The 26705-nt window shown below is 36.9% G+C and overlaps 1 protein-coding gene across 5 annotated transcripts in view; it reads left to right on the top strand.

The window, feature by feature from the left end:
* ATP6V1C1 (ATPase H+ transporting V1 subunit C1) overlaps positions 1–25395 on the top strand; it is a 38336-nt gene extending 12941 nt beyond the window's left edge. For 2 of the 5 annotated variants that reach the window (XM_067711572.1, XM_067711574.1), the window contains 13 exons: positions 584–658; positions 1078–1248; positions 2529–2596; positions 7454–7539; positions 10384–10478; positions 12034–12125; positions 13311–13409; positions 15349–15417; positions 19611–19703; positions 19790–19883; positions 21546–21643; positions 22850–22976; positions 24764–25395. In XM_067711572.1, coding sequence (XP_067567673.1) covers positions 1117–1248; positions 2529–2596; positions 7454–7539; positions 10384–10478; positions 12034–12125; positions 13311–13409; positions 15349–15417; positions 19611–19703; positions 19790–19883; positions 21546–21643; positions 22850–22976; positions 24764–24859 — 1149 coding nt within the window. In that variant the 5' untranslated portion in view covers positions 584–658; positions 1078–1116 and the 3' untranslated portion in view covers positions 24860–25395. Of the gene's footprint in view, positions 1–488; positions 659–1077; positions 1249–2528; positions 2597–7453; positions 7540–10383; positions 10479–12033; positions 12126–13310; positions 13410–15348; positions 15418–19610; positions 19704–19789; positions 19884–21545; positions 21644–22849; positions 22977–24763 lie in introns of all 5 variants that reach the window. The other 3 variants (XM_067711576.1, XM_067711573.1, XM_067711575.1) reach the window with 2 other exon arrangements.
* The last annotated feature ends 1310 nt before the right edge of the window (positions 25396–26705 follow it).

Raw genomic sequence — 26705 nt, 5'->3', positions numbered from 1 at the left:
CAACTTTGTAAGATCGTTATTTTCTGCCTAAGACTCCAAATTTCAGGAAAGGTTAAACAAGCAGTGGTAGTAGAAAGTTTATGGTGGTTCTAATGAAAGCATATTAAAGTAGAAATAATGACACTATTATATTATGAGTTCTTCTGTGTTTGTGTTTTTTACCTACTAGATTCTGAGTAGATTTGGTTTTGGACTTTCTTTTTCTCTGTGCGCGTGTGTGTATGTGTGCGTGCCTGTGTATGCGTGCGTGTGTGTGTGTGTGTGTGTGTGTGTCAGGGAGAGAGGGAAAAGGGGAGAGGGAGAAAGATTGTGGAAGAGGGTTGGTTTTGTCTTAATGGAACTCTGGAAAGGGAGATCCACAGCCTCTTAATTCAGATCCAATAGTGCTGTATTATGCATCCCTCCCTGCCCCAAGTCATATTTTAAATAAGAGACTGATTTACAAGTTTGATTGTCAAGTTTTTTTTTTTTTTTTGCAAATTTGTAAGCGTTTGATGGCCACTAAGTATACGCTAGAGATTGAGGAGATCCCCTTAGATTGAATATGGATGAAAATTAACCACCAATTTGGCTGACGTTGTAGGATTTGCTAAGCCAGATGTGGCAAATTTATTTGGTGGCTACTGTTCAAATGCATTGATTCAATTCTTTTTCAAAGGTAAGAGTTATGCATGTTTTTTTACTTCCTATTTTGGTTTTATGTTTTAAAAATTTAAGATAAACCTATAAATTTGTGACTCTCCCACCTTCTTTTGTGGAATGAAACTATTGGTGGCTGATATTTTGGGTAGTCTCACTTCTTGACTAATTCCCATTTTAGGATGTTTTGTAATTTAAAAAAATCATGTACTTCATGTATTAGGTCTTTATCATCTCTTTCTCCTAGTATCATAAATAAATCACCGTTTACCATTTATATGGATTTACATCCAGGTAAGTAGATTTGACTTTGCTTAGGATTGTATGCCAGTGTTGAATTATTGATAGTTTTGCAACAGGCTATGCTTATCACTCTGAAATAATTTAGAAACAAGTGATATTGAATGTACTTTTAGTTTGTTTTGTTTTACATTTCAGAGTCTGTCTTGATTTTGGAAGAAATATCTGGTAACCAACATGACTGAGTTCTGGCTTATATCAGCTCCTGGGGAGAAAACATGTCAGCAAACATGGGAGAAATTGCATGCGGCAACTACGAAGAACAACAATCTTGCAGCTACTTCAAAGTTCAACATTCCTGACTTAAAGGTAAAACTGTGCTGTGCAAAATCGTTCATCATGAAGGAGAGGACAGTTGTCTCTGCTTACCTTTTGGTAGAAATGAGATATCCAGGTTCCTTCAAAAGAAAACTCTCATCTCTAGGGATTGGCATAATTTAAAACTTATCTTGTTCTTTCTGATCTTCAAATTTTAGATAATAAGGAAATTGAGATGTCTTGAAGGAAACTACCAAAACAAAATAACATTTTTCCTAAACTTTTGTGCTGTTCTAAATTGTAATTTAAATTTTAATGAGAAATCTTACGAAAATACTCGATGTATTACTTAAATATGATTTTTAGAAGTGAAAAATCTTGGGACTATGTATTCTTAAATATCACAGTGAATCCATTTTTCTGTTATTAAATTCATGTAATACTCACTGATGTTGTAAATGTTTTACCATTGCACCTCTTTAATTATACTTGGCAAATCTATCCTAGTTATTTAATCTAGTTTATCTATTTAACATTTATCAAACATCAGTAATGTAGCAGCCTCTAAGTGAAGCAGGCTGCCAGTAATCGGTTGACTGAACTTCTGTAAAGAATGGAAAAAATCATGATACTTATATTTTTCTGGTTAACCAAATGAGGCAGTTACATATAGCACTCATTTAAGAAATACTTAAAACCACTGGTTCTTAGTATTTTGGGACTTACGAATTCCTTTGATACACTGATATAGACTGTGGACATTTCTTCCAAAATACGCTCATTTACACATACACAGTGTTGAGTACAAATTCAATTACAGGGAATTCCCTGGTGGTCCAGTGGTTAGGACTGCGTGCTTTCACTGCAGGGGCACGGGTTCAGTCCCTGGTCAGGGAACTAAAATCCTGTGTGCCATGTGGCAGGGCCCAAAATAATAATAATCATAAAGTTTCCTTTAAAAAGAAACACCACAATTTCAGTTACAGATGCTCTGATGCACAACCCTGGACCCCTGCTTAGGAGCTGCTCTTGTAAACCATGACTTCAAATGATCCACTGCCACTGGGCAGGACCAGCAGAGGCACAGGCCTGCTATTGTGGAATCTTCACATCTAAGTGGTGGCTGTGCCCATGAATTAGAGGATTATCTTGTACATATAAATAGCTTTGCAGTGTCTAGCAAACATTTTTTAACCACACTTGCATATTATGAAATAAAATATGGAGAACTTAAGATTTGCAGGCCCTTCAAATCAAGATGTTGTATTACCTTGTTTAAAAAAAAAAACAGGATGAAATCTCAGTAATGAAATGTTGTTTTTCCCTTCTAGGTTGGCACACTGGACGTCTTGGTTGGTTTGTCGGATGAACTGGCTAAACTGGATGCATTTGTAGAAGGGTAATGTATTTATATGCATAGGCTAGAGCAAAATGAGAGTCGCTATTAGGCTACGGGGGCATTGGGTTTATTATCACATGTGTATTCTGCTTATTGGAATGGTTTTAGAAAACAATGACTTTTTTTCTTTGTAAATCAACTTTATGAAGATATAATTAACGTGCAATAAAATACAGCTGTTTGACGTGTGAAAATGGTGACTCCTTTTAATATTTTTATTGAGATATAATTTACATGCTAGGCAGTTCACCTACTTCAAGTGTACAATTCAGTGATTTTTCATATATTCACAGAGTTGTGCAGCCATCACCACAATCAATTTTAGTACATTTTCATCCCCCTGCCACTACCATAAACATCCTGTTTCCATTAGTAGTTACTCCCTAACCCCCACTGCCCACTAACCTACTTTCTGACACTACATGTTTGCTTTTTGTGGACATTTCATATAAATGGAATCATACAATATGTGGTCTCTTGTGACTGGCTTCTTTTCCTTAGTGTAATGTTTTCAAGGTTCATCCGTGTTGTAGCATGTATCAACATTTAATTTCTTTTTATTACCAAATAATATTACATTGTGAGGATATACTGCATTTTGTTAATCCATTCATCAGTTGATGGATATTAAGGTTGTTTCCATTTTTTGGCTCATATGAATAATGCTACCATGAATATTTGTGTACAAGTGTTTGTGAGCTCATGTGTTTTCATTTCTCTTGGGTATGTACCTAGGAGTGGAATTGCTGGGTCAATGTGACTGTACTTTTAACATTTTGAAGAACTGCCAGACTGTTTTCCAAAGTGGTTGTACCATTTTACGGTCTCACCAGCAGTGTACGAAGGTTCTCATTTCTCCATATTGTCGACAATACTTATTACTATCCATCTTTTTGATTATAGCCATCCTAGTGGATATTAAAGAGAATTTCATTGTGTTTTTGATTTGCATTTCCCTGATGGCTAATAATGTGTTTAACATCTTTTCATGTGTTTGTTAGCCATTTGTGTTTCTTCTTTGGGGAAATGTCTGTTTGGATCCTTTGCCTGTTTTTTAATTGGCATATTGGTCATTTGATTATTGACTTGTAAGAGTTCTTTATATATTCTAGATACAACTCTTATCAGATATGACTTGCAAATATTCTCTCCCATTCTGTCGGTCGTCTTCACTTTCTACATAGTGTCCTTTGAAGCACAAAACATTTAATTTTAATGTCCAATTTATCTCTTTTTTGTTGTTGCTTGTGTTTTTGATGTTGTATGGAAGAAAACATTGCCTAATCCAAGGTCACACAGTTTTATGTCTGTATTTTCTCTAAGAGTTTTATAGTTTTAGTTTTTACATTTAGGTCTTTGATCCATTTTGAGTGAATTTTGTATATGGTGGTAGGGAGAAGTCCATCTTCATTCTTTTGCATGTGGATATCCAGTTGTCCATTTGTTGAAAAGACTATTCTCTCTCCGTTGAACTGTCCTGACACCCTTGCAAAAATCCATGGAACATAAATGTAAGGGTTTATTTCTGGACTCTCATTTGTATTCCATATTCCTGTCCTTATGCCAGTACCACATTGCCCTCTTTACTGCAGCTTTGTAGTAAGTTTTGAAATTAGGAAGTGTGAGCTCTCCAACTTAACTTTGTCTTTTTCAAGATTATTTTGGCTGTTTGCTTCCTTTCATTTCCATTTGAATTTTAGGAATACCATGTCAAATCTCTGCTAGAAGTCAGTTGGAATTTTGAGGGGGATTATGTAGAATCTGTAGATAATTGGGGCAGTATTGCCATCCTGACATATTAAGTCTTTGATTCATGAACATGGGCTGTTATGCCATTTATTTGAAGATTTATTTGGTGATGATTTTGTCTTCAAAATTCAGTTACATTAAAAGATTTTTCTAGGCTACAGGTTTAGTCACTTGAAATTCAGTTACTGTGTATTTTAGCTGAAGATGGGTATGGGATCCATAATAACTTTCTGAATTTTGATTAATTGACAGACTCAGTCTACAATCCCTTTGACTCTTGACGTACAGAGCTTTCTAAATACTTAGGGCTTAGGTAAATAGGTATAATTTGTAAAAAACCAGAATTTTGGAGAATGTTAGAAATGTACCTCTGATTAAAGCTTTAAGGGAACAGACCTGAGTAGAGGGGAACTTAATCTCAAAATCTGTGCAGAAGGGTTTTCTTGTTTATGCTGTTATGCTTTTCTGAATTGATAGAACCACCATAATGCAGTACTCTGGTAGTAGAGGCTGAGGTGTTGCAGAGAGATCTTTTGACATAACAACATGTGGTAAGTAAATAAATAGACCTAAAGATGTACTCATGAGGCAAAAGGCCAGTTGGGGGCTAGTTTTACAGTAGATTATGCAAGAGATACTGAAAACGTCAGCTAAGGGCAGGCACTAGGCAATAAAAATGGAAAAGAGAGGATGAAAGCAAAAGTAACAAACTGCTTTTAGGGTTAATAATTCCATGCATTCAGTAGAGCAAATGTGAAAATAATTTTTGATGATAGTCTCAGTTCTTACCATCAGTCAGTTTTTTGTCTCTTGGTTTCTTGATTATAGGTTTTTAATTAAGTAAACTTTTCGTGGTTGCCCCCCCCTGAGGTGATTGTCCTTTCTGCAGTCCCACCAGCCTCATTGCAATGTTAGGTCATGACAACGAAGAGGACAGTGAGAAGGGAGGTTCCTGAGAATATAATTATTAACACTTACTTGGATCCTTATAAATCACCTCAGTAGCTCTCTAGATCTTTCTTTAAATCATCAGTGGGATGTCCTGAGTATAGTTTAAGGTTTGCGCACATTTTTTAGGGAAGTAAGTAAGTAGGGCAAATGCAGTTCATTTGGTCAGAAGCATTGCAAGTTGCCTATGCAGTTTGTCAGCTATTCTTTTCTGCACTGTTACGCAATCTAGTCTTTGTATCAGTCTTCCTGAAAGATAAGAGGAATTTAAAAATCATATGATTGTTAGACTTAGGTAGAATTGACAGATGCTAGCTTAATGACTGAGTGTTCCAGTTTTTAAACACTGAACATTGTGGTGGAGTAAATTATAGTTCATACTTTTTCAGTAATCTGATCATTAGAGCAGTTTGTTTTTTGTTTTTTTTTTTTAAGGTGACCATGTGTCATGGATACTTCCGTAGAGATGCATAGGGAGATTGTCAAGGTCTGAGTTATGCGATGTTAAGTTGATAAATTTGACACCAGGCAGTTCTACACTCTGAACCATTTCTGTGGTAAACATGAACATTTTTTTAAAAAAATTGAAGTATAGTTGATTTACAGTGTTGTGAACATGCACATTTTGGAATGTTCATAGCAGATGGTTCTGTTTACAAGATGCTCGTCAACTTATATAGGAATAATGGTTTGTCTTCTGTGAAGGAATGGGTGAATTTTGGAGACACAGCCAAGTGTATGGACAAATCCCAAGTTAAACATGTTGAAGACTTATGGCTTACATCATTTTTTTCTGAATTTGTTCCACTTTCTTAGGTTTGAGGTCATTCCGCATAGGATTGTCATTCACATTTTGTCCTTCTGTTGCTTCTTTCTGGCCTTTATTGGTTCATGTTGCAGGAGTTTCTTAATTTGTCTTCCAGTTTACACTCCCTGTTGTTGAGCACAAAGTCATTGGAGTAATTGTCCGAAGTCCTGTTTTGACCATATTACACCTCTTCCTAAAGGCTGACATCAGAGGCAATCTACCTGCAGTCTGGCCCCAGCTGGCCGTCCTAGCACAACCTCCTTTCTCCTGAGCACGACACTCCCAGCAGTCTGGACCCCTCATCATTCGTTGCTTTTCTTATCTCTCTGGATCTTGACTCCTATGATGCCCTGTGGCAAGAATATACATTCTTCCCACCTAATCAGCCTTTCAAAACCATTCCTGTCCTTCATTGCCCTGCGCCTGATCCGTTATGCTTTTTTGATTACAGTAGCTGGAAGTGAAGTCTTTTTCCTTTATGCGTTTCTGTCTGTAGCCTGGTCATCTCAGCTGGCGCTCACCACAGATGGCTTTGTATTTAGTCATCCGTCTTTTTTGGTATCTTTCCATTTTGATTTTAAGCAATGGGAAGCTAGATTTTTGGCGTATACTTTTGTATCCCACCCACGGCCCAGAGGCAGACAAGGAATGGGGGAAAGAACAACAAACTCCAGAGTCAAGACACCACGTTTTTAGTCACAGCTCTGCTGGGAACTGGTTTTGTGACTTTTGGGGCTAAGTCACTTACTCTCTTCATACCTGGGGGTGTCTTTATTTATAAAGTGAAGGGATTGAGAAGGTGATATGCAGATGCCTCAGTAGTTTTGGCACCATGGTTTCCCCTTTAGATTGTTTTTCTCAAATAGTAGATGCTCAATAAATAGTTAATGAATAAGTAGTGTAGGACCGCATTCTTCATTGTTACCATTGCTTGTATTCTATTGCCTGTGGGATCCCTTTTGTCCTAAGGGGAAGGACATAACTGGTGAATGAAAGCTCCTGCTTCCCCTTTTGTTTTTGCAGTGCAGTGAGATCTGTTGCCCAGTTTTTCAGCTTATTCTTGCTAGCTTTCCACTACTTTCTTTCTGGACTTGGTAAACATATTGCATGTGGTCTCCTTAAAACTACAGTTACTCAGTTGAGTTTGACATATGTAATAAGATCTTCGTGCTTTTTGTCCTTAAAACATTATTTTAGAAGTTAGGACCCATTTGTTCTATATTATACAGATAGTGTAATTGGAACAAATAGAGTCAAATTCGTGTCTTTATGTAATGTGTTCATTGTATAGTATGGAATTTAGGTTGTTTTCCTGAAAGTGATTGTTGATTTTTTTTTTTTTTTCTCCCAAGGGTGGTTAAGAAAGTGGCTCAGTATATGGCTGACGTATTGGAGGATAGTAAAGATAAAGTTCAGGAGAATTTGTTGGCCAATGGAGGTAAGCTAATGTTTCATGATTTGCAATTTATTTCTATAAAGTGAACGACTTAAAAAAGGTTTATAGGTAAGGATATTAAATACAATAGAAAACCATTAAAATAGAATGATTACTACTGAATTTGGTGATATTGCCAGTTACATTCTTTCCTCTGAAACACAACCTCTCATAAGACAATCCTACATAATATATAATATAGTTTATGATATGGATCTTCCAAAAGCAATATTATAAAGATTTACCTTAGTTCTTTCCAGAATCTATTTGTCAACTCCCATTAACAACTGTGTTTCCAAGTTATGTCTCTCAGCATTGTTCCAGTTGAATACTTGTTTTCTCTGGCTTTTTGTATTTAATAGCATCCAACTGCCAAATCCTTACAATAAAAATTATTAATTTTATTGCAGAGTAATGCCTCCTCCCTTCAGATTTGAATGTGACATTTCTTTAGTACCCATAGAAATAGTCTACCACTGACCTCTCCATAGCTAGAAACTAGTATTTACGTAGAGTTTGCTTTATGTAATAATGGCTTTATAAAGATGGTTTCAACCGCATTGTTGTCATTTATACTTGGATTTGTTGTTTTCTCCTGAAATATCACTTTAGCACTTGCTTCATTTTTAATTAGGCTGATCTTTAGTGATATGTCATTATAATAAGAAACAACCCTTTCCTTTCTTTCTGTCCTATATTGCCTACTGTGATAAATAAAGGTCACTGATGTGACTTGGTTAAATTAACGTTTGTTAAGTAAAGCCCTGGGGTGTCATGGGTTGGTGAGCCACGGTTCAACAAAAAACCACAAGGGAAAGAGAAATAGAGAAGTTTATTACTCACAGGTCCTGGAGGAGGGGGGCAAGGCAGGGAGGTCAAGACGGGGTGCTGGCAGAGGGAGAGCGGCGGGACCTGGGGCACATGCCTTTATTAGGGTCCGTGGGTGGAGTGCTTTGGGGTTCCCAAGCCAAGTCCAGGTTGGTCGATTCAAACCAAAAAGGAGGGTTTCGGTTAACTTCGAGGGGGTCTAATCTAAAGGGTACACTAGCAGGGGAGGCCCTGGGCAGCAGCAGAGAGCGCTTATCGTAGGGTCATATCAGAGAAATCATATCAGGAGCTTACATCTACTTGTGATTGCAGGCTGTTATCTAGTATAACTTCTAGGCCCCTGTAGGCCACTTGGCCACACAGAAATGGATGCTGAGGCAGCAGTATGGGGATTTGGCTAAACTCTCAGCAGTCACTGTATTTTAAATCCAGTGTCTCTCTAATCTCATTTCTTCTCCTTGCAAATAATAGATGCTCAGAAGTACTTAATCAGTAAAAAAAATTTTTAGTAGTTTATTTTTACTCTTTGCTAATAATAGCGATCCTGAGCTGCTTACTGTGTCTGTTAACGTGCGGCTGGGGGCAGGACGAAAGTTAGGTGTGTTAACAACTTAGTTGCCTTCACTGGTCTCTAGGTACCTGATGAACTAGGGCGGTCAGTCTGCGAGGCCGAATGGGGGATGACAGTCTAGGGGGCATTGCATCCAAAACTGCTTTTGGAGATACCATCTATGTTGTTGACTCGCTGGTATTATGTAGGGAGAAGTTGAGGAGAGAAGATATTTTGGTATGAATTACTTTTGCCAGTTAACCATAATTGACATTTGGTTTCCCTGACCTTGGTCCCATCAGACTTGAGGAGTAAAGTCATCTTGACTACCACACTTCCAGGGAATTAGTGGTTGAGTGTCTCTTTGGCTCCGCATTTCTTTTTTTTTTTTTTTTTTTTGCGGTACGCGGGCCTCTCACTGTTGTGGTCTCTCCCGTTGCGGAGCACAGGCTCTGGACGTGCAGGCTCAGCGACCATGGCTCACGGGCCCAGCCGCTCCGCGGCATGTGGGATCTTCCCGGACCGGGGCACGAACCCGCGTCCCGTGCATCGTCAGGCGGACTCTCAACCGCTGTGCCACCAGGGAAGCTCTGCATTTCTTATTCTTGTCATTTGAAAGTGCAAAGGTCCATGTTTTGAAGATTACTGAAATATAGACTCCTAGAAACAGTCATCACAGAGTTTTAACAGACAAGTTCATTTTCAGTTTGTTTGGGTAAGTTGCAAAGAAAGAACATACTTTTGTCAGATTCTACTTATTGAGGAGACAGTTTGAAGTAGGGTTTTTTTTTAATGTATTATTTTTTAAATTATTTTATTTTATTTATTTTTGGCTGTGTTGGGTCTTTGTTGCTGCGCGTGGGCTTTCTCTAGTTGCGGCAAGCGGGGGCAACTCTTCATTGCGGTGCGTGGGCTTCTCATTGCTGTGGATTCTTTGGTTGCAGAGCGCGGGCTCTAGGCGCACGGGCTCAGTAGTTGCGGCGCGTGGGCTCAGTAGTTGTGGCATGCAGGCTCTAGAGCACAGGCTCCACGGCATGTGGGATCTTCCTGGACCAGGGCTCGAACCCGTGTCCCCTGCATTGGCAGGTGGATTCTTAACCACTGTGCCACCAGGGAATCCCCTGAAGTAGATTCTTAATCTTTTTGTGTCTCTTTCTTCTACATATGAGGCATATCATGGGTATGTACATATTCCATTTATTAAGTCATCAGATTAGAAAGGAACATTTTAATATATATTAAATTTTGAGTAAGGAGAGGAGATCCAATCAGATTACAAGGTAAAAATTTTGATTAATCCATGTTACTTAATACAGTTCCACATTTACTTAACCAGGACTCTTCACAAATGATGACATCTTTACTGATTTTCTTAATGCCAGTTTCAGCACTAAAACCTATTACTGTGTAGCAAACTATAAAAAATTCTATTGCTTCTCCTCAGTAATTAATTTCTTCCCTTATTTCAGTTGACTTGGTTACTTATATAACAAGGTTTCAATGGGACATGGCTAAATATCCAATCAAGCAGTCCCTGAAAAATATTTCTGAAATAATTGCCAAGGTAAGATAAAAAATGATACAGGTAGGACACATTGATTTATAGTGGCTTTATTTATTTTATAAGTATTTAGCTATTAAATACTCTAATTTAGGTTTTGACAGGGCAGCTTAATTATATGTGACTTACTACAGTTTTACTAAAAAAAAAGGTGTCAAAAAAGGATAACACTTTCATGTGTACATTATCCAAATTGTGTAGTTTATTTAGGTAGTTAAGTTAAATGTTGCATCAACAATGTTTGAATAAGAAAAGTAACTTTAAAATTTTATAGTTATTTATATAAATTTGAAGCATAATTGAGATCACATAGAACAGGAAGTTGGAATAGATTAGAGATTTATGAATCATTCAGATGTATGATAATGGTAACTTAAGTATGTTTATGTACAGTACTGATTCAGATTAAACTTTATGGGTTCTCTGACACCTTCCCTTCTGATGTTCAGTATTGATTCTCTACCCAGAAAAATTGCCCGTATTCTTGTACCACATGATTTTATGTACAGTTTCAGGGAGCCCACAGGTGTTAAAGCCCATCCATGAATTCACTGAATTAAGAGCTCCTTTTATGTTTCAAAGTCCTTGAGCTTGAGAGAAAAATGTAAAAGTCTTACCTGAAACTATAATGAGACAGTAGACAAGGACCTATTAATTGTGTGACAACATTTCTATGACCTGGCTAGGATGAAAAGTATGGTTTAAATCATCTGGACAGACTTCCTTGGCTCCCACTGGCTTTATTTGTACGTTGTGCTCTATGGTTAAATGTAAATGAATAGCATATCAAGGATTTTAACTCAAGTCATCATATAATTTAATGAAAATGAGTAGTCAGATAATATAAAGTGGTGCTCTTACTATGAGCCTTGTTTTCTTTTGATCCTTATCAAGGATTTAGTCGTCGTCTTCCTGATACTATTATAGTCGAGGAAAGAGGCTCAGAGAGGTGAAATAGTTTACCCCAGTGCCACACAGCTGGTGATGGTAGAGCTGAGTTGAAATTAGTTCCTCAAACGTTAAATCTACTGCTTTGTGTTTTCTCCCTAAGTTGTTAGTAGTTTTACCCATCTTTTTGAAAAATCAGCTTGTGTAACATGTATAAATAAATTCAAACATAATTTTAATTTTATTGCAAAAATATTTTGTGGAAGAGTTGTGGTGTTATGAACAGCAAAACTCTATGTGATTTAGTTCCTTTGGAAATTAATCCTTGAAACTTGTATTTTAAAGTCTTTTAATTAGTTATCTCTGTAACCAGTGGCATAGATTCCATTTACGTGGTTTAAGAAGTAATATAGTAACAATAATTAAAATACATGTAGACTAAAACATTATCCTTAATAGAAAAGATTATATGAAAATTACCATAGTTATTAAAAATGAAGTAGGTTTGTTTTTTAATGACCTTTAAAGGCATGCTTTTAAAATAATAGAATATTTTTACATCAGGAACTAGTGGTGTTTTGTTTTTTAAAGTTTAAGCACAGCTACTTTGATCGTATTAGCAGAGGCAGGTTTAGGAAAATTTTCCCTTTTTCTCTTTTTCTCTTTAAAGGGAGTGACTCAGATTGACAATGACCTGAAATCTCGAGCATCCGCATATAACAACCTGAAAGGGAATCTTCAGAATTTGGAACGAAAGAATGCGTAAGCATGTCAAGTATATGTAAATAATTAAAAATTGGGAGGGACTTCCCTGGAGGTCCAGTAGTTAAGAATCTGTGCTTCCACTGCAGGGGGTGCAGGTTCAATCCTGGGCGGGGAACTAAGATTCCGTGTGCCTCATGGCACAGCCAAAAAAAAAAAAAAAAAGAATTGGGGACGTACTCTAGCATACACTGAATGAACTATTGTTAGGGGTTAGTAAGTTCCACTTTGTGCTGTTTCTATAATCAAAATGGTGTTTTTTTCACTTCATGGAGAAAAGCTCACTAATTCAGGCTAGTCAAAACAGATGTGAGGCTGATTTATTATACTCGTTTCATACATAATACTTGTGAGTTGGGTCCTGGTTTATCCCTTTATCCATCTGGTTTTTCACTGAAAATTATCTAAAGTTAATTGTTTTAAATCAAATGATAGTTTAATTACATAGCAATTATCTGCTGCTTAAAAGAATTCTATAGAAGAATCCTTTTGTAATATAATACTCCTTCTTTAATTTTTCTGTTTTCCAAGTTTTGATTTTTTACATATTAGGTTTTCTTAAAATAGACCACTTTTGTTTTGGTTAATATCACTGTAGTATGACTACTACAAGTGTAGCTTTAAGCACTTAACTCTTCCAGTTATGCATTCATATCCCAGAGAGAAAGTTGGTTGGATACTGTCAGTGGTGCAAACAGGGCAAGTCATTTTCACTGTGAAATGTACTAGGAGACCAAATGAAGACTGTGTTAAAAGAGTTGATTATTGGGTTAACTAACCAAAATTGATACCCAGGAAGAGGGAGGAAAATCAAAGGTTGTGCTTAGATGATATGATTTCATAATTATGATGAGGTAGACTTTAATTGATACCTAATGAATAACACTTTCTCAGTTAAGATACTATATATGTAATCAAGAGAAGAGCTGAGTTATAATAATTAAAGCAAACACAAAGGGAGACACTAGAGGCAAGTTCTGATAAAATGTTTACATTTCTTCGGGTTTGGATGTGGGAAATATTTAGCTAAATTTTGACTTCTTATAAAATAAAATGTTAACTCAGGCTAATCCCTCTCTTGAGATGTATATATAGTATATGTGACTATAATTAGCCTGCTGTTTCTTTACTTGTGTTCTGGAAGCACATAATTATCAGCCTAATGATTTTTTTCTTATTTCTCAGAGGAAGTTTGCTAACTAGAAGTCTAGCAGAAATTGTGAAGAAGGATGACTTTGTTCTTGACTCAGAGTATCTCGTCACATTACTGGTCGTGGTTCCCAAGTATGTCTTTTTATTACAGAAGGTTTTTACCTGTTAAAATACAAGAAAAATATTAGTGTCTGATATTGTAATTTGAAGTTTTCCATAAACCCAAGTGTAAAGGGAGTATCACCTTGTCATTTGCTCTGTCAACCAACATGTACTCATATGGCACATACAGTAGAATTTAGTTCATAACCTGGTAATAGAGCTGTCAATTATAAATTGATATTCCAGATCAAAATTTGCTTAGTACAGTTGGCCCATTAAAAAATTAAATAATGCTAAATTATTGGACTTAAAAGAAATATTGTTCTTAGATTTTTCAAAACAGGGAGCTATTTCTTTTTCTGAAAAATATTTGATGATTGGTTAGGATGAATTAAGCCCTCTTGAGAAGCAAAGGATGGATTAGATAAAAGCTTGGCATATTTTTTCTGCAAAGGGCCAGATAGTAAGTATTTTACCCTTTGCAAGGCATATGGTCTCTGATACAACTACTCAGTTCTGCCACTTCAACTTTGTGGTTGTAGCTGAAAGCGGTCACACACAGTATGTACATGAATGAACATGGCTGTGTGTCAGTAGAAATTTATTTACAAAAACAGGTGTACAGGTTATGGGTGTAGTTTGCTGGGTTAGACTATCCTTTGAAATCTCCTTTAGATTAGGCCTTCTGTTTTAATTAATATTTGGTAATCTTGGTAAAATGAAACCTTTGGTAGATTAGAACTGTCTGTGTGTGTCTGTGTGTGTGTGTGTGTGTGTGTGTGTGTGTGTGTGTGTGAGAGAGAGAGAGAGAGAGAGAGAGAGAGAGAGAGAGAGAGAGGGAGGGGGAGAGGGGGAGAGGGAGAGGGAGAGAGGGAAAGAGACACTGTTAATGGTTTCACTTCTGACTTACACTAAAATCTCACTATCAGGGAATCTTCAGGGGATCCAAACTGGGATGGGAGATTTGGGGACTCTTCAGAGCATTATTCATAAAATCTTTCTTTGCTGTGCTCTCCATTTTTGTCTGGTTAGGAAACTGGGAATATTAGAAAATGATGCCTACTGGAAAGGGGTGGGAAAGGACCTCCATTGAATTTCAGTGGCTACAGTATTACCTGACTTCTGCCTTTTACCTCTTACTGCAGAATACTAGAACAGTATTTCTAAAAAATTTCTCTGTCTTTGTGTTTTTATACTTATACAGGAAAATAACCTTTGCCCAGATAAAAGATTTGTCTCATGCAACCTTTATTTAAAATTTGTGTTTAAGACCAGAAGTTTTCATAGTTTTCTGTGCACTGCACTTGAAACCTCGGATAGGACCTAGGATACCTTGTATAATGGATTATTCACTATCTTGGCTATAGATACTACAATTCTTTATTTTGTACTGCATATATAATCATCTCTCGCCACACCCACAAAAGCCAGTGGTGTCTAGAAAGGTTGTTGCACAGTGATCTGTGGCAGCTTGGTTTACTGTCACTTTGTTTACTCAGCACTTCCTGGTACTCTGTGCTTTTGGTAAATGTGGTTTTACCCAGCTGTTCATAATAGTCACTGAATAGAAATGTTAGTGATTTCAGCATGGCTTCTCTCTCTCTTTCTTTTGTTTTTTTCTTTTTTTGGTGAGGTAATAATGTATATCAACCCTAAAGTTTGAAAGTAATTTAGATTCTGTATTTTGCTTTGCTTCCTTTCCAAACTTAGTTCTAGAATGTGCCTCTTTTGCAGTAGTTACTGGATGTAAGAGATGGTGAGCTGTATTTCCTGCTTTACCACTCAGTGTATTTGAAATTCATTCTTTGTACAAAACTTGATTTTGTCGTTGTTGTTGTTAAATAGATTTGAGATATACCTATTATAGGTGGATTTCCTATTTGTCTCATAATTTTTTCTCTTTCTGGGCTCGGCAGGAAGGTAGGACTTGTTTTTCTCTTCCAGTAACTTAATTGTATCTTTTCTGCAGGTTAAACCACAATGACTGGATTAAGCAGTACGAAACATTAGCTGAAATGGTAGTTCCAAGGTCTAGCAAGTAAGTAGTAGTCTTTGTAAAGCCTGTTTCTTTCGTAGAATTCCTTTGGTAGTTTGGATGTTGGAATAGGAGATATCTTTATCTTTCCTTTGTGGTAAATTTTACAGTTTTGGAGCCATCATTTTCACCTTAAAAATGAGTGAGTTATATTAACTCTAGCTACTGTAGACCTGGAAGGGCCTTTGTATAGTCTGATCAACCCACTCATGTTTATAGATGTAGAAGTTTGAGGCCACAGAGGTGACGTGGTTTGCCCAGAGTCACACATCTCATTAGTGACAGAGCTGTAACTAGAACCCAGATCTCTGGTGTGGTACTTTTTCTGCTGTGCTACCCTCTCAAAATTCTTCCTTCAATATTTATTGTATACCTACTGTGTGTCTATATTTCCTCATTTATCTTGCAAAGGAAGTGTACCAAGATGGCTACTAGGGTACTCTGTTGATCTGCAAATATTTACCATCACTTTCCAGGACGCATAGATTCTACTGAGTCTGTACTTTCCTTTAAAAAAAAAAAAAACTTTTATTAAGCAATTTTAAACTTATGGATTAATATTCACTGTCTAATTTGATATGTACAGCAATTCCATGAAGTAGTTTTGGCAGTTATACTTTTTCTCATAGATGAAGAAATACAAATGCAGAAGAGTTAAGTCATTGCCTAAAGTGTATATGGCTGTATAAGTGTGCAGTGGCAAAGTTAGGACTAAAACTCAGGTCTTTTAACTCCAAGTCCTACACTCTTGACACTACATAGCATGTCATTTTTTCCTGCATTCTGCCATTCTACACAAGATATTCTTCAAGAAAATATTAAGTACAGTGTATATGCACCCCCAAAGAATTGTTTTGTATATACATATATATCCCTCAGTGTGTATATATATATATACCGTCAGCATGGTGAAAGAAGGGTCTAGGAGGTAGTAAAGAAGTGGTGTTAGTAAGGCCAGGCCCATGAAATATTTTCTTTTCCAGTTTCATTGTGTCATATGGGAGGTAGCTTAGTATAATGGAAAGAGTCCTGGACCCAGGGATCTGAGTTCTATTGCTGGTTCTGCTACCAACTTGCTATGTGACCTGCGGTAAGTCTTTTAACTTCTCTGGGCCTCATTTTCTTTGTAAAATGAGCATCACACCTTCCCTGTACACATTATGAGGCTCTTTTAAGGCTTGATAAGATAATAAGGTAGAAGGTAATATGATTATTGTAGTTTCACAAATGTTGATTTTTTGAGAATGAAACCACAAACCTGTGCTCATTGTGAATTTTTTTCCCATTTGGGGGGAATACTTTGCATTCACACTGGCCCTTCACGTGGTAAACTGAAGATTGAGGTTGTGTCTTAATGCTGGTTTTCCTCCGAAGCTATTTATCCTGACAGATGACACCTTCTTAGACCTTTGTGCTCTGGAGACCGTAAAAGTCACAGAGGTTGTCTTTATGTTGGGGGCAGGGAGAGGAGGAGAGTAAGGACCCAGTGCACACAGAATGTCCTCCCACCCTGTGGTGTGTGAGCCTAGTCCAGGGGAGTGGTGTGTAGGCCCAGGTTTATTTGGAAAGAAGGACTTTAGAAATATTACTTCAGACTTACATCTTTTGAAAAATCACTTCGGTAGTTAAAAGGAAAAAAATTTCAGATGCCAACAGTTCAGTATAGGCAATACCTGTCTTCTGAATGACCCCTGAGTGCTCACTGACCACCTGAGAGTCCCCAGCCCTTCCTCACCCAGTGAAAACATCTGTTCACCTATTTATCAGTCTAAAGACTTTTGGAATCATTGATTTGAAAAGTTATTTAAATTTAGTCATTGAGAACAATGCAGTAGCTCAGCCAGCACCTGAAGAGGATGCTTAGTTCACATGGGGCAGACAGGTTTTAGTGGGTTAGTCTGGAATTTTGTACTTCTGTTTAGGAAAGATCTCTATGACTTGATGTTGGATTTTTCCCTTATCATAATAACTAACATTTTTGAGTGATTACTATGTGCTGGTCATTGTTCTAAGTGCTTTATTTTAAAGTGAATTACAAGTAGTAATACTGTCACTTGTTCTTTTTGGCACAATACCTGAGTGGTTACTCTTGGAAGCAGTGAAGATGAAAGTGGACTTTTGAGGAAGAAGAATGGATTGAAGAAAAATCTTTAAACCTGAAAGAAATAATTTCACCTAAAAAACACACAAAATCTAGCTATTTGCAAAATATTCTACATAAATCTTGAAAGATTGGACCATGTGAAATATTGCCATCATTGGGTGGTTAAGTGCAGGGATGTGTATAAATGCCAAGTCAGAGTTAAAGGCCAAAGAAGCTTAGAGGCTGAGTTCTGCTTCTTTCTGTTGGAAAAACTGTTCAGAAAGAGGTGCTTCTCACTTGTACTTTCAGAATTACCACTTAGCTTTTTGTCTGTCTACTTTTGCTTGTTAAGATAATCCGGTTGGGTTACGTCACTGGTTGACTTCGGCCTTTTCTCTGTTGTTGGAAAAACAGCACCACAAACTGATTGGTGCTTCACAGAAGCTTTTGTTCAGGGAGCTAGAGTTCCAGATGAACCAGAGGATCCTAGCGAGGAAGGCCTAGAAAAAAACACTAGCCATTGTTCAAAGAAACGTTTCTTTTGTGTTTTGGAGCAGGGGTTGCAAAGATAACTTTTACGAAGAAAAGCAGGAAAGATGCCTTGGCAATGAAGTGGGTAGGTTGATTGGGGAGCAGAGCAGATGGCAGGACCGAGTCTTAGGAGAGAGGTAAGAAGTCAGAAGCAGCAGGAAGAGCTAGTAGGCTCCAGAAGCACTGCCACGCCCATGGGAGACTGAAAATGCCATGAGGCAGCCGAAAAGCATTGACCTTTCGTTTCCTCTCGGCCTGGTTTTGTGTGTGAGGAGCTAGTGTTACTGTTTCTACACAGCAGTAGAACTAAACGAAGAGAGTGAGTTTGGAGACCCAGCCTGCAGCTCACAGACTGTCATCTCCACTTGATTTCTGTAGCTGTTCCCTTGGCCTCACCCTCAATCTCTAGAAAGGCTTTACGGCTGGCATCTTAAACTGTAACCCAACTCTTGAACCTGAGCCTTCTTTCCATCTTTTTCACTGTCACGGAACCTGCTGTTTGACGTTGTCCACATCTCTGGTCCCCACCCCTTTGTTTGCATGGACCTTCAAAACAGCAAAGTACTAAAGTTAAAAAGATCAGTTAAGGTTAAGATAAGTTTAAAAGGTGAATATGATAGTGGTGGAATATTGTTAGGATCTGAGATAGCCTGTCAGGTTGGATTTGGCTTTGTTTTGTTTTCTTAACAAATTTATTTATTTATTTTTGGCTGCGTTGGGTCTTCGTTGCTGTGTGTGGGCTTTCTCTAGTTGCGGTGAACGGGGGCTACTCTTCGTTGCGGTGCGTGGGCTTCTCTTGTTGCGGAGCACGGGCTCTAGAACGCAGGCTCAGTAGTTGTGGCGCATGGGCTTAGTTGCTCCATGGCATGTGGGATCTTCCCAGACCAGGGATCGAACCCATGTCTCCTGCATTGGCAGGTGGATTCTTAACCACTGGGCCACCAGAGAAGTCCCTTGGCTTTGTTTAGATCCCAATCAGTTTGCACATAACTGTCAGTTGTGGCAAACCTGAGGGTCATTAAAGGTTTGTTATCGAGTTCTGTCCACTTTGTAGCTACCTTGCTTTAGATCTGATGGGCACTGGGAAGAAGAACGCAGGATAATAGTTTTAAGAGGGCACAAGTTAAAAGGGGTGGGCCCGGACTCATGGGTCAGGGCTGGGCTGGAGAGAGGAAGAGAGATTTCAGTCACCAGAAGAGAAGAGGGCGCTTAGCAAGGAAGTAAGGAGATTCTGGAAACCAGCCAGGTGCTGGATGATTTTTCCTCAGCTGGCCTAGTGCTGATAGAGATGGAAAAGCATGATTCTTGAGTTTGGATGCTTTACTTGATTTAATGTTTAATTTTGTTGGTTAGGAAGGAATGCACTAGGGGGCTGTTAAGGCACCGTAAATAAAAACATAAACACTGAGTGTCTTCAGTGTGGAGGCAGTACAGATGAAAAGCACTGAAGTGGTTTGGGAAGGGCTGCTGTACCCTACTGTCTGTTCCTCCTCTTCCTGCCCCTGTTTCTGAATTCTGCCCTCAATATGAACGTGAGCAATAAATACAAAGCTTTAAGTGGACTTGGTCTTTCTCTCTCTAGTGTTCTCTCAGAGGACCAAGACAGTTACCTGTGTAATGTCACCTTGTTTAGGAAGGCAGTTGATGACTTCAGACACAAAGCCAGGGAAAACAAGTAAGATTATTATTTTTTATTTTTTAATTTGTTAGATCACCTATACATGGTGTGGACAATTTTGGTTTTTCCCCCCCCCAATTTAGATTCATCGTTCGTGACTTCCAGTATAATGAAGAGGAGATGAAAGCAGACAAAGAAGAAATGAACAGGCTTTCTACCGACAAGAAAAAGCAATTTGTATGCGTTTTTAATACTTAGTAATACTATCAGTGTTAAGCAGAAGAAAAAGTGGGACTGCTTTTCTTTAATTTAAAAGAAAACAAAACTTTTCTGATTTTGCTTTTGAGACATTTGATTCTAGCTTTTTTTCCTACTAAATAATCAAAATAAGTTTTCTCTAAGCAACCTGAGATCTGTGAATCCTTATCTTAAAATATATTATCTTAAAATTAACCCCCCTTAAGTCCATATCAGAAATTAATTTTAAATGCAGTGTTTTAATTAATACCCATATAGTGAGGGGTTATTTTAGTTAAGTAGTAGTTCTCTCTCTTCAGTAAGAAATTTCATTTTTTGAGGCAGATTTTTTTAATGCTGTGTGCAGTCTTTTATTGGAGGAATTTGTATTTAAACCATTGGTGAGTTAGTATGTTCTAGGCACAGTGGAGAACAGGGATGGAATTGTGAGTGAAAGATGGTGTTGACTTTCTTGCCATCTCAAGTGCAGGATTATTGTGAAGACTAAAGATTGTATGGAAGGGGAAACATGATGAGTGAAAATGTATTTCTCTTGTAATGCAAGAGGAAATAAAAGCACATTCCATTTAAAGTTATTTCCAAGTACTTTATGAACTATTGCATCTCAGTTGGGAGAAAACTAACCCTAACCAAGTAATGTCAAATAAAACCAACTTGTTGGGGAGTTCCAGATCACTTTTAAAGAACAGATATTTTAACCAAAGACTTTCACCTTGTTGTATTATCCTTTTTTTGTAAATTGATTGTTACATCCAAATGAGCCTAATAATGTTATCTAAATAACTATTAGCTGAACTGATCATGTGTGTCTTTTAAGTATGGAGAGGTGGTAATAAGTTATTTGTCATTTGTTTCTTTAAAGAAGTGTTTTTATTTAGAAGTACTGAATAACTAAATTCAGAAAGAATATATACTACATAATAGAACCATTAAAAATTTAGAACATGATGAACAGATTTTAGGGATCTAGATCAACCCCCTGATTTTACAGATGAGAAAACTAACACCTAGGGATATTAAATGACTTACTACATAGCTATTTTTCGTTATTCCTGAGAAGTTGTGTGTAATTGAATTCTATTTTAAATGTATAAAATGTTTAAGAGTATTGGATAGTAAATTTAGATTTTTATATTTTCAAACCTGTAGAAGGAAACTTCTATATTCTGTGTCACTTTAAATGACTTTCATTAAAACATAGGCCTTTTTGGGATTTCCCTGGTGCTCCAGTGGTTAGGACTCTGCACTTCCACTGCAAGGGGCGTGGGTTCGATCCCTGGTCAGGGAACTAAGATCCTACAAGCCACGTGGTGCGGCCAAAAAACAGAAAGAAAATAATAATAATAATTATATATATATATATATATATACCTTTTTCTGTGTAGTGAATAGATTCAATGGATTTTTGTATCTACTGAGGTTACAGAGTAGTGGCTTAATCTTTTCATCTAATTTAAGGTAAAGTATCCAAGATAATGAGAATAATGAAACATTTTTAAAGTGAATTATAATGTGATTTAATGCTCCTAAAGATTCTTACTGGATAGTTGCTCCTTTAAAAATACTTGATTTATCTAATTTCTAACTGCCATTTTCAGGACAAATTTTTGGTGATTTTTTTTTTTCTCTCTCTTTCTCTAGGGACCACTTGTACGGTGGCTGAAAGTGAATTTCAGTGAGGCGTTTATTGCGTGGATTCATGTAAAAGCGTTGAGGGTTTTTGTTGAGTCTGTTTTGAGGTAAAGGAAGTTAATTGAGAAACTTGGAACTAAAGAATTTATAGATCCCTTTACATTGGACCTCTTCATTAAAACACACAGTCTACTAATAGGAAATTGATTTGGAGAAACCAAAGGGCCAGTCGTGAGGGAGAGATTGTCAGTGTCATACTGCTTATTACGTGCATGTTGGTCTTGTCCCTTAATACCGGGTTTAAAGAAAGAGATCACGCTGCTGTGCTCTCTGATTCTTTTCTTATTATGTACTTAAGTTAAATGTAGATTATGAAATATTAGCCAGTGTTTGTTTAAAAGAAGATCATTCACATATTTTATATGTAGTTTGGTACGCAGTATACCTAACGATGCCTTATTTGAAGTCCTCATTTCAGTTAACCTAAAATATTTTTTTATCTTGAGGTACTTAAAATCTCAATCATCTTGTGATCCTCTGTACATGTTGCTCATATTAGAAATATATCAAAATGTTTATCTGCAGTCATGCTCACTATTTGTAAATTTCTTTGAATTTTCATAGTAGATATGGGTAGTAATCTCATGTTGTTTATTATCATGAAAGCCCTCCGTGTTCTTGGGTTCCGAATCCATGGATTCAACCAACCGTGGGTTGAAAATATTCGAAAAAGAAACTCCAGAAAGTTCCAAAAGGCAAAACTTGAATTTACTGAGCACTAGCAACGATTTACATAGCATTTGCATTTTACTTACAACTAATTACATAGCATTTACATTGTATTATAAGTAATCTAGAGATGATTTTAAAGTATACTGGAGAATATGTGTAGGTTATATGCAAACACTACACCATTTTATTTAAGGGACCTGTGCATCCGTGGATTTTGGTATCCATAGGTGTCCTGGAGCCAATTCCCTGCAGATACCTAGAGACACTGTACTAAGTTTACATATTACCACTGTCTGCTGAGGGTATTCATAGATTACCTTAAAAATTGAAGAGTAATTAAAAGTAATTCCTAGTAGACAGTTGGCTCTCATCCTAAAGAAAGATTTCTAATGGACATTGAGGACCAGAGAAGGTTTGAGTTTCTGTGTATATTAGTTGAACTTGTAAACATGGTCATTAAAGTGAGGTACTCTTTCCCCATTAACTGTGATTAAAGAAGAGTATGAGAGTATTTGCTTTAAAAAGAAAATCTCTGCATATGTTTGCTTGTGATACATCCTGTATTTCTGCTTATTTATAAGGTATGGCTTGCCAGTGAACTTCCAAGCAATGCTCCTTCAGCCCAATAAGAAAACAATGAAGAAACTAAGAGAAGTATTATATGAATTGTATAAACATCTAGATAGCAGTGCAGCAGCTATTATTGATGTAAGTATTTATTAGACAACCTGGTAGAAGAGGAACTGGATGAATTTCAGAAAAAATTATTGGAAGAAGATAAGAGGTTATTTAACCTTTTGAAAGTTGCTTTAAGATTCTCAATTTGTTAGTAATTAATTTACCTGATAGCTTAGCAAATAATTTACCTTGTTTACCCCATTTTACTAGTTGCTTCTTGGTATTTCTAAAAGCCAGTTGTTATCTTGCTGTAGATCCGATGTTTTTTGTGTTTTGGGTTTTTTTTTTTGGCTGTACGTGGGCCTCTCACAGATCCGATGTTTATAGCTGGAGAAATACACACACAACCAGTGATACTAGTTATTTACAAAAGTTATAAATTGCAGAGAGCAAGAAAATAAGTAGTCATTGTAACTTTATTTGGTAGAAGTAGTGGAGTCAATAGATGAGCATTTTAAAGGGAACTATCATTTCTCTAAAATGGTATGTGTTTATGTGTTCTTTTTAAACAGAAAGATACAAATAGTATGTGTGCTTTTCGTTGTTGCTGTTGTTTAAAATTGTAATAGGCTTTTATGTTTTTGATTTCCAATATCTTGCTGATTTTTTTCTCTTTAGTTTAGGATGGCAATATTTCACATGTGCATTAGTTAGAACCCATGAAAAAAATCAGGGTTTCTTGATAGAAGAAAATGCAGGAAATGACTCTGCATTTTGTAGAGTTGATAATATGTGAAGTCTAACTGTTCGATACATAATTTCCTACCAGTAAATTCTTACAACATGCATATGTAATAAGTGGTATCTGTAAAAATCACACTTGGTTTATTTTTATCCAGCATTTTATAAGCCATGTGTCTCCTAAACTCAGTACACCAAGCCTGAGATTAAAGAAGTAATTTTATACAGTATGCATAAGAAAGGATGGTGGGGTGATGCTTAAACACACACAGGCTTTGAGGGCAGAGAGTGCTTCAATCTGGCTTTACTACTCAATCTGTTTCCTAGGGCAAGTCAGCCTTTATTTATTTATTTATTTTTAAAGATTTATTTATTATTTATTTATTTTTAAAATTTTATTTTTGGCTGCATCAGGTCTTAGTTGTGGCATGCGGGATCTTCCTTGAGGCATGCAGGATCTTTCGTTGTGGCACGCGGATTTTCTCTTCTCTAGTTGTGGCGTGAAGGCTCCAGGGCCTGTGAGCTCAGTAGTTGTGACACACGGGCTTAGTTGCTCCGTGGCATGTGGGATCCTTAGTTCGAGGATCGAACCCGCATCCTCTGCATTGTAAGGTGGATTCTTTACCACTGGACCACCAGGGAGGTCTCAAGTCAGCCTTTCAGAGATTGTTTTCTAATTTGCAAAATGGAGTTAGCAATGCCAAACTCAGATTAAATTAGCAAAAATGTATAAACTTAGCCCAGAGTAGATGTTCATTAGGAAGGTACAGGCATACCTTGTTTTGCTGTGCTTCACTTTATTGAAATTTACAGATAATGCACTTTTCAATTTACAAATTGAAGGTTTGTGGCAACCCTGCATTGTCAGATGATGGTTTGCATTTTTTAGCAATAAAGTATTTTTGAATTAAGGTGTATGTACATTGTTTTTCAAGACATAATGCTGTTGCACACTTAATAGACTGTAGTATAGTGTAAACATAACATTTATATGCACTGGGAAACCGCTCGCTTTACTGTGGTGGTCTGGAACAGAACCTGCAATATCTCCAAGGTATGCCTATGAATGGTAATACTTTTTTTCTTGTTTAATTTCTTTAAGTACTTAGTTGAATAATCATCTGATTTTTCAATAGGCTCCTATGGATATTCCAGGCTTAAACCTGAGTCAACAGGAATATTACCCCTATGTGTACTACAAGATCGATTGCAACTTGCTGGAATTCAAGTAAAATGAGCCCCCCAGATAGCCCTGCCCTCATGTCGGTGTCGGTGTTTGCTAACAGACGTAGGTTGTAGTATGGCTGTACTTTTAACTCTCTCTTACCCCTTGCTTGCTTCTCACCCCCTTTCCTATTCGCGTTCTCTCGTAGTGGTCCATTTGTCAACATTTTGTTTTTAAAAGGAAACTATATGTCTTGTTTCTTTTTATTGATCAGGTCTGTAAATGTGTACTAAAAAAAAAAATCAGAGTTTATTTATAAACAGAATAGTTTATTTAAAAAGAAGGTCTTACTTCATCGGTATTGTGGTATGCATTAATTCCATTTGTTGCTGTTGTGACAGAAGCCTTGTGTACAAGGGAATGGTGTAAACAGTTATACCATTTTGTTCACTGTATTTAGTAAACATAATTGTTTAATAGTTATTGAATCGTGATGTAAAGAAATGTGACAATATTCAGGTATGTGCTTTCTGAATGTTTCAAATTACAATCTGTGAGCACTTGACACCCACAGGAGAGAATAAAATTACCTGTGCAAAGGTGGATTGTGGTGTGTGTAACTTCCAAAGATTACGGTTCAAGTTTGAAGATTATTTTTGAACACATGGTGGGTATTTACATTTGGACGCTAGACTTTCAGGTCTCTCAATTAGGAGGTAGGGCCAATTTTTGAATAAAGTGTAGTAGAACTCTGCAGTTTTAGTCATTTGTTTTGTCTAAGTATTTTACATGTTTCCTTTTTAAGATTGTTAATTTTGCCTTCATCTTGACATTGATGTCATTTCTGATGTAGTCTGAAAAGAGGCATTGCTAACCTTACAAACCTCTGAAATGAGACTTAGGTTAGCATCCCAAGTGAGCTTTTAGAAGAGGATTTTGTGGCAGTGCTCCCCTTCCTGTGTCCTCCCAGTCTTGTAAATGGGAGAAAGAAATTTAGGTTTTAAGGGCATTTCTAAACTACCGTATTCCATCTAGAAAATTAGCCTCTCAAATCCGTTTTATTTCAAAATTGTATACTGTTATGTCAAAAGTAATTGTTAACTTCAAACAAATCCAGACTTCTATGAAGTAAAACATGAGAGACGAGCCCTCTTAGCCCCTAAGTTTTTTCTTCGCAAGGAAGTTACAGAGTTTTTCAGGCCTTCTCCTGTATCTCCACAACATATATATCCACACAGTTTATTTTTAAATAAAAATAGGATCATATCACACATATTCTGTCACTTGCTTTTTTTGCTTACTAGTATAGCCAGGGTATCTTGTCAGTGTGTCTAGAGCTACCTCATTCTTTTAACTGGCTACAGTGGTTTTCTATCATGTATTTGTGTCACAGTGTAGCTAACTGGATGGATATTCACCTTGTTTTTGGTTTTGCTCTTACAACCGCTGATGCGGTAAACATCCTTGTCTTTGTTTATTCGTAGTAGTATTTCTGTAAGAAAGAGCCTGGAAGTAGGGTTGGTAGGTCATAGGGTATATATATTTAAAGTTTTGACATAACTGCCAAGTTATTGTCAGAATTCTCAGTTCAAGACATGATTGGAATGCAGTTTTATTTTCAGTTTTTCTTTGGATAAGAGGAAGCTGAAAAGTTTTGGTTTTCATGTCAGCAAATTCTGGTTTTGTCTTCTTTTGCAAGTGTTCTTTGAGTCTTAGTGTTTGTAAAACGGGTATAATCTCTGTCATGGGGGGATGTGTTTTGATGATTAACAGATTGTTAGGCCCACACGATGACTGGAAGGTTTTCCTTAGTCTTTAGTATTATTGTGATAGGAGTAGGTGGGGATTGTGTCAGGTTTAAAATTCCAGCACATGTTTGGAACTATGGGACTTTGATTATCATTTCTCTCTGG

This window comes from Pseudorca crassidens, chromosome 17, assembly GCF_039906515.1.
Source record: "Pseudorca crassidens isolate mPseCra1 chromosome 17, mPseCra1.hap1, whole genome shotgun sequence".
NCBI lineage: Eukaryota > Metazoa > Chordata > Mammalia > Artiodactyla > Delphinidae > Pseudorca > Pseudorca crassidens.
The sequence above is the reverse complement of the archived record's forward strand: the minus strand, read 5'-3'. Positions and strand labels throughout refer to the sequence as shown.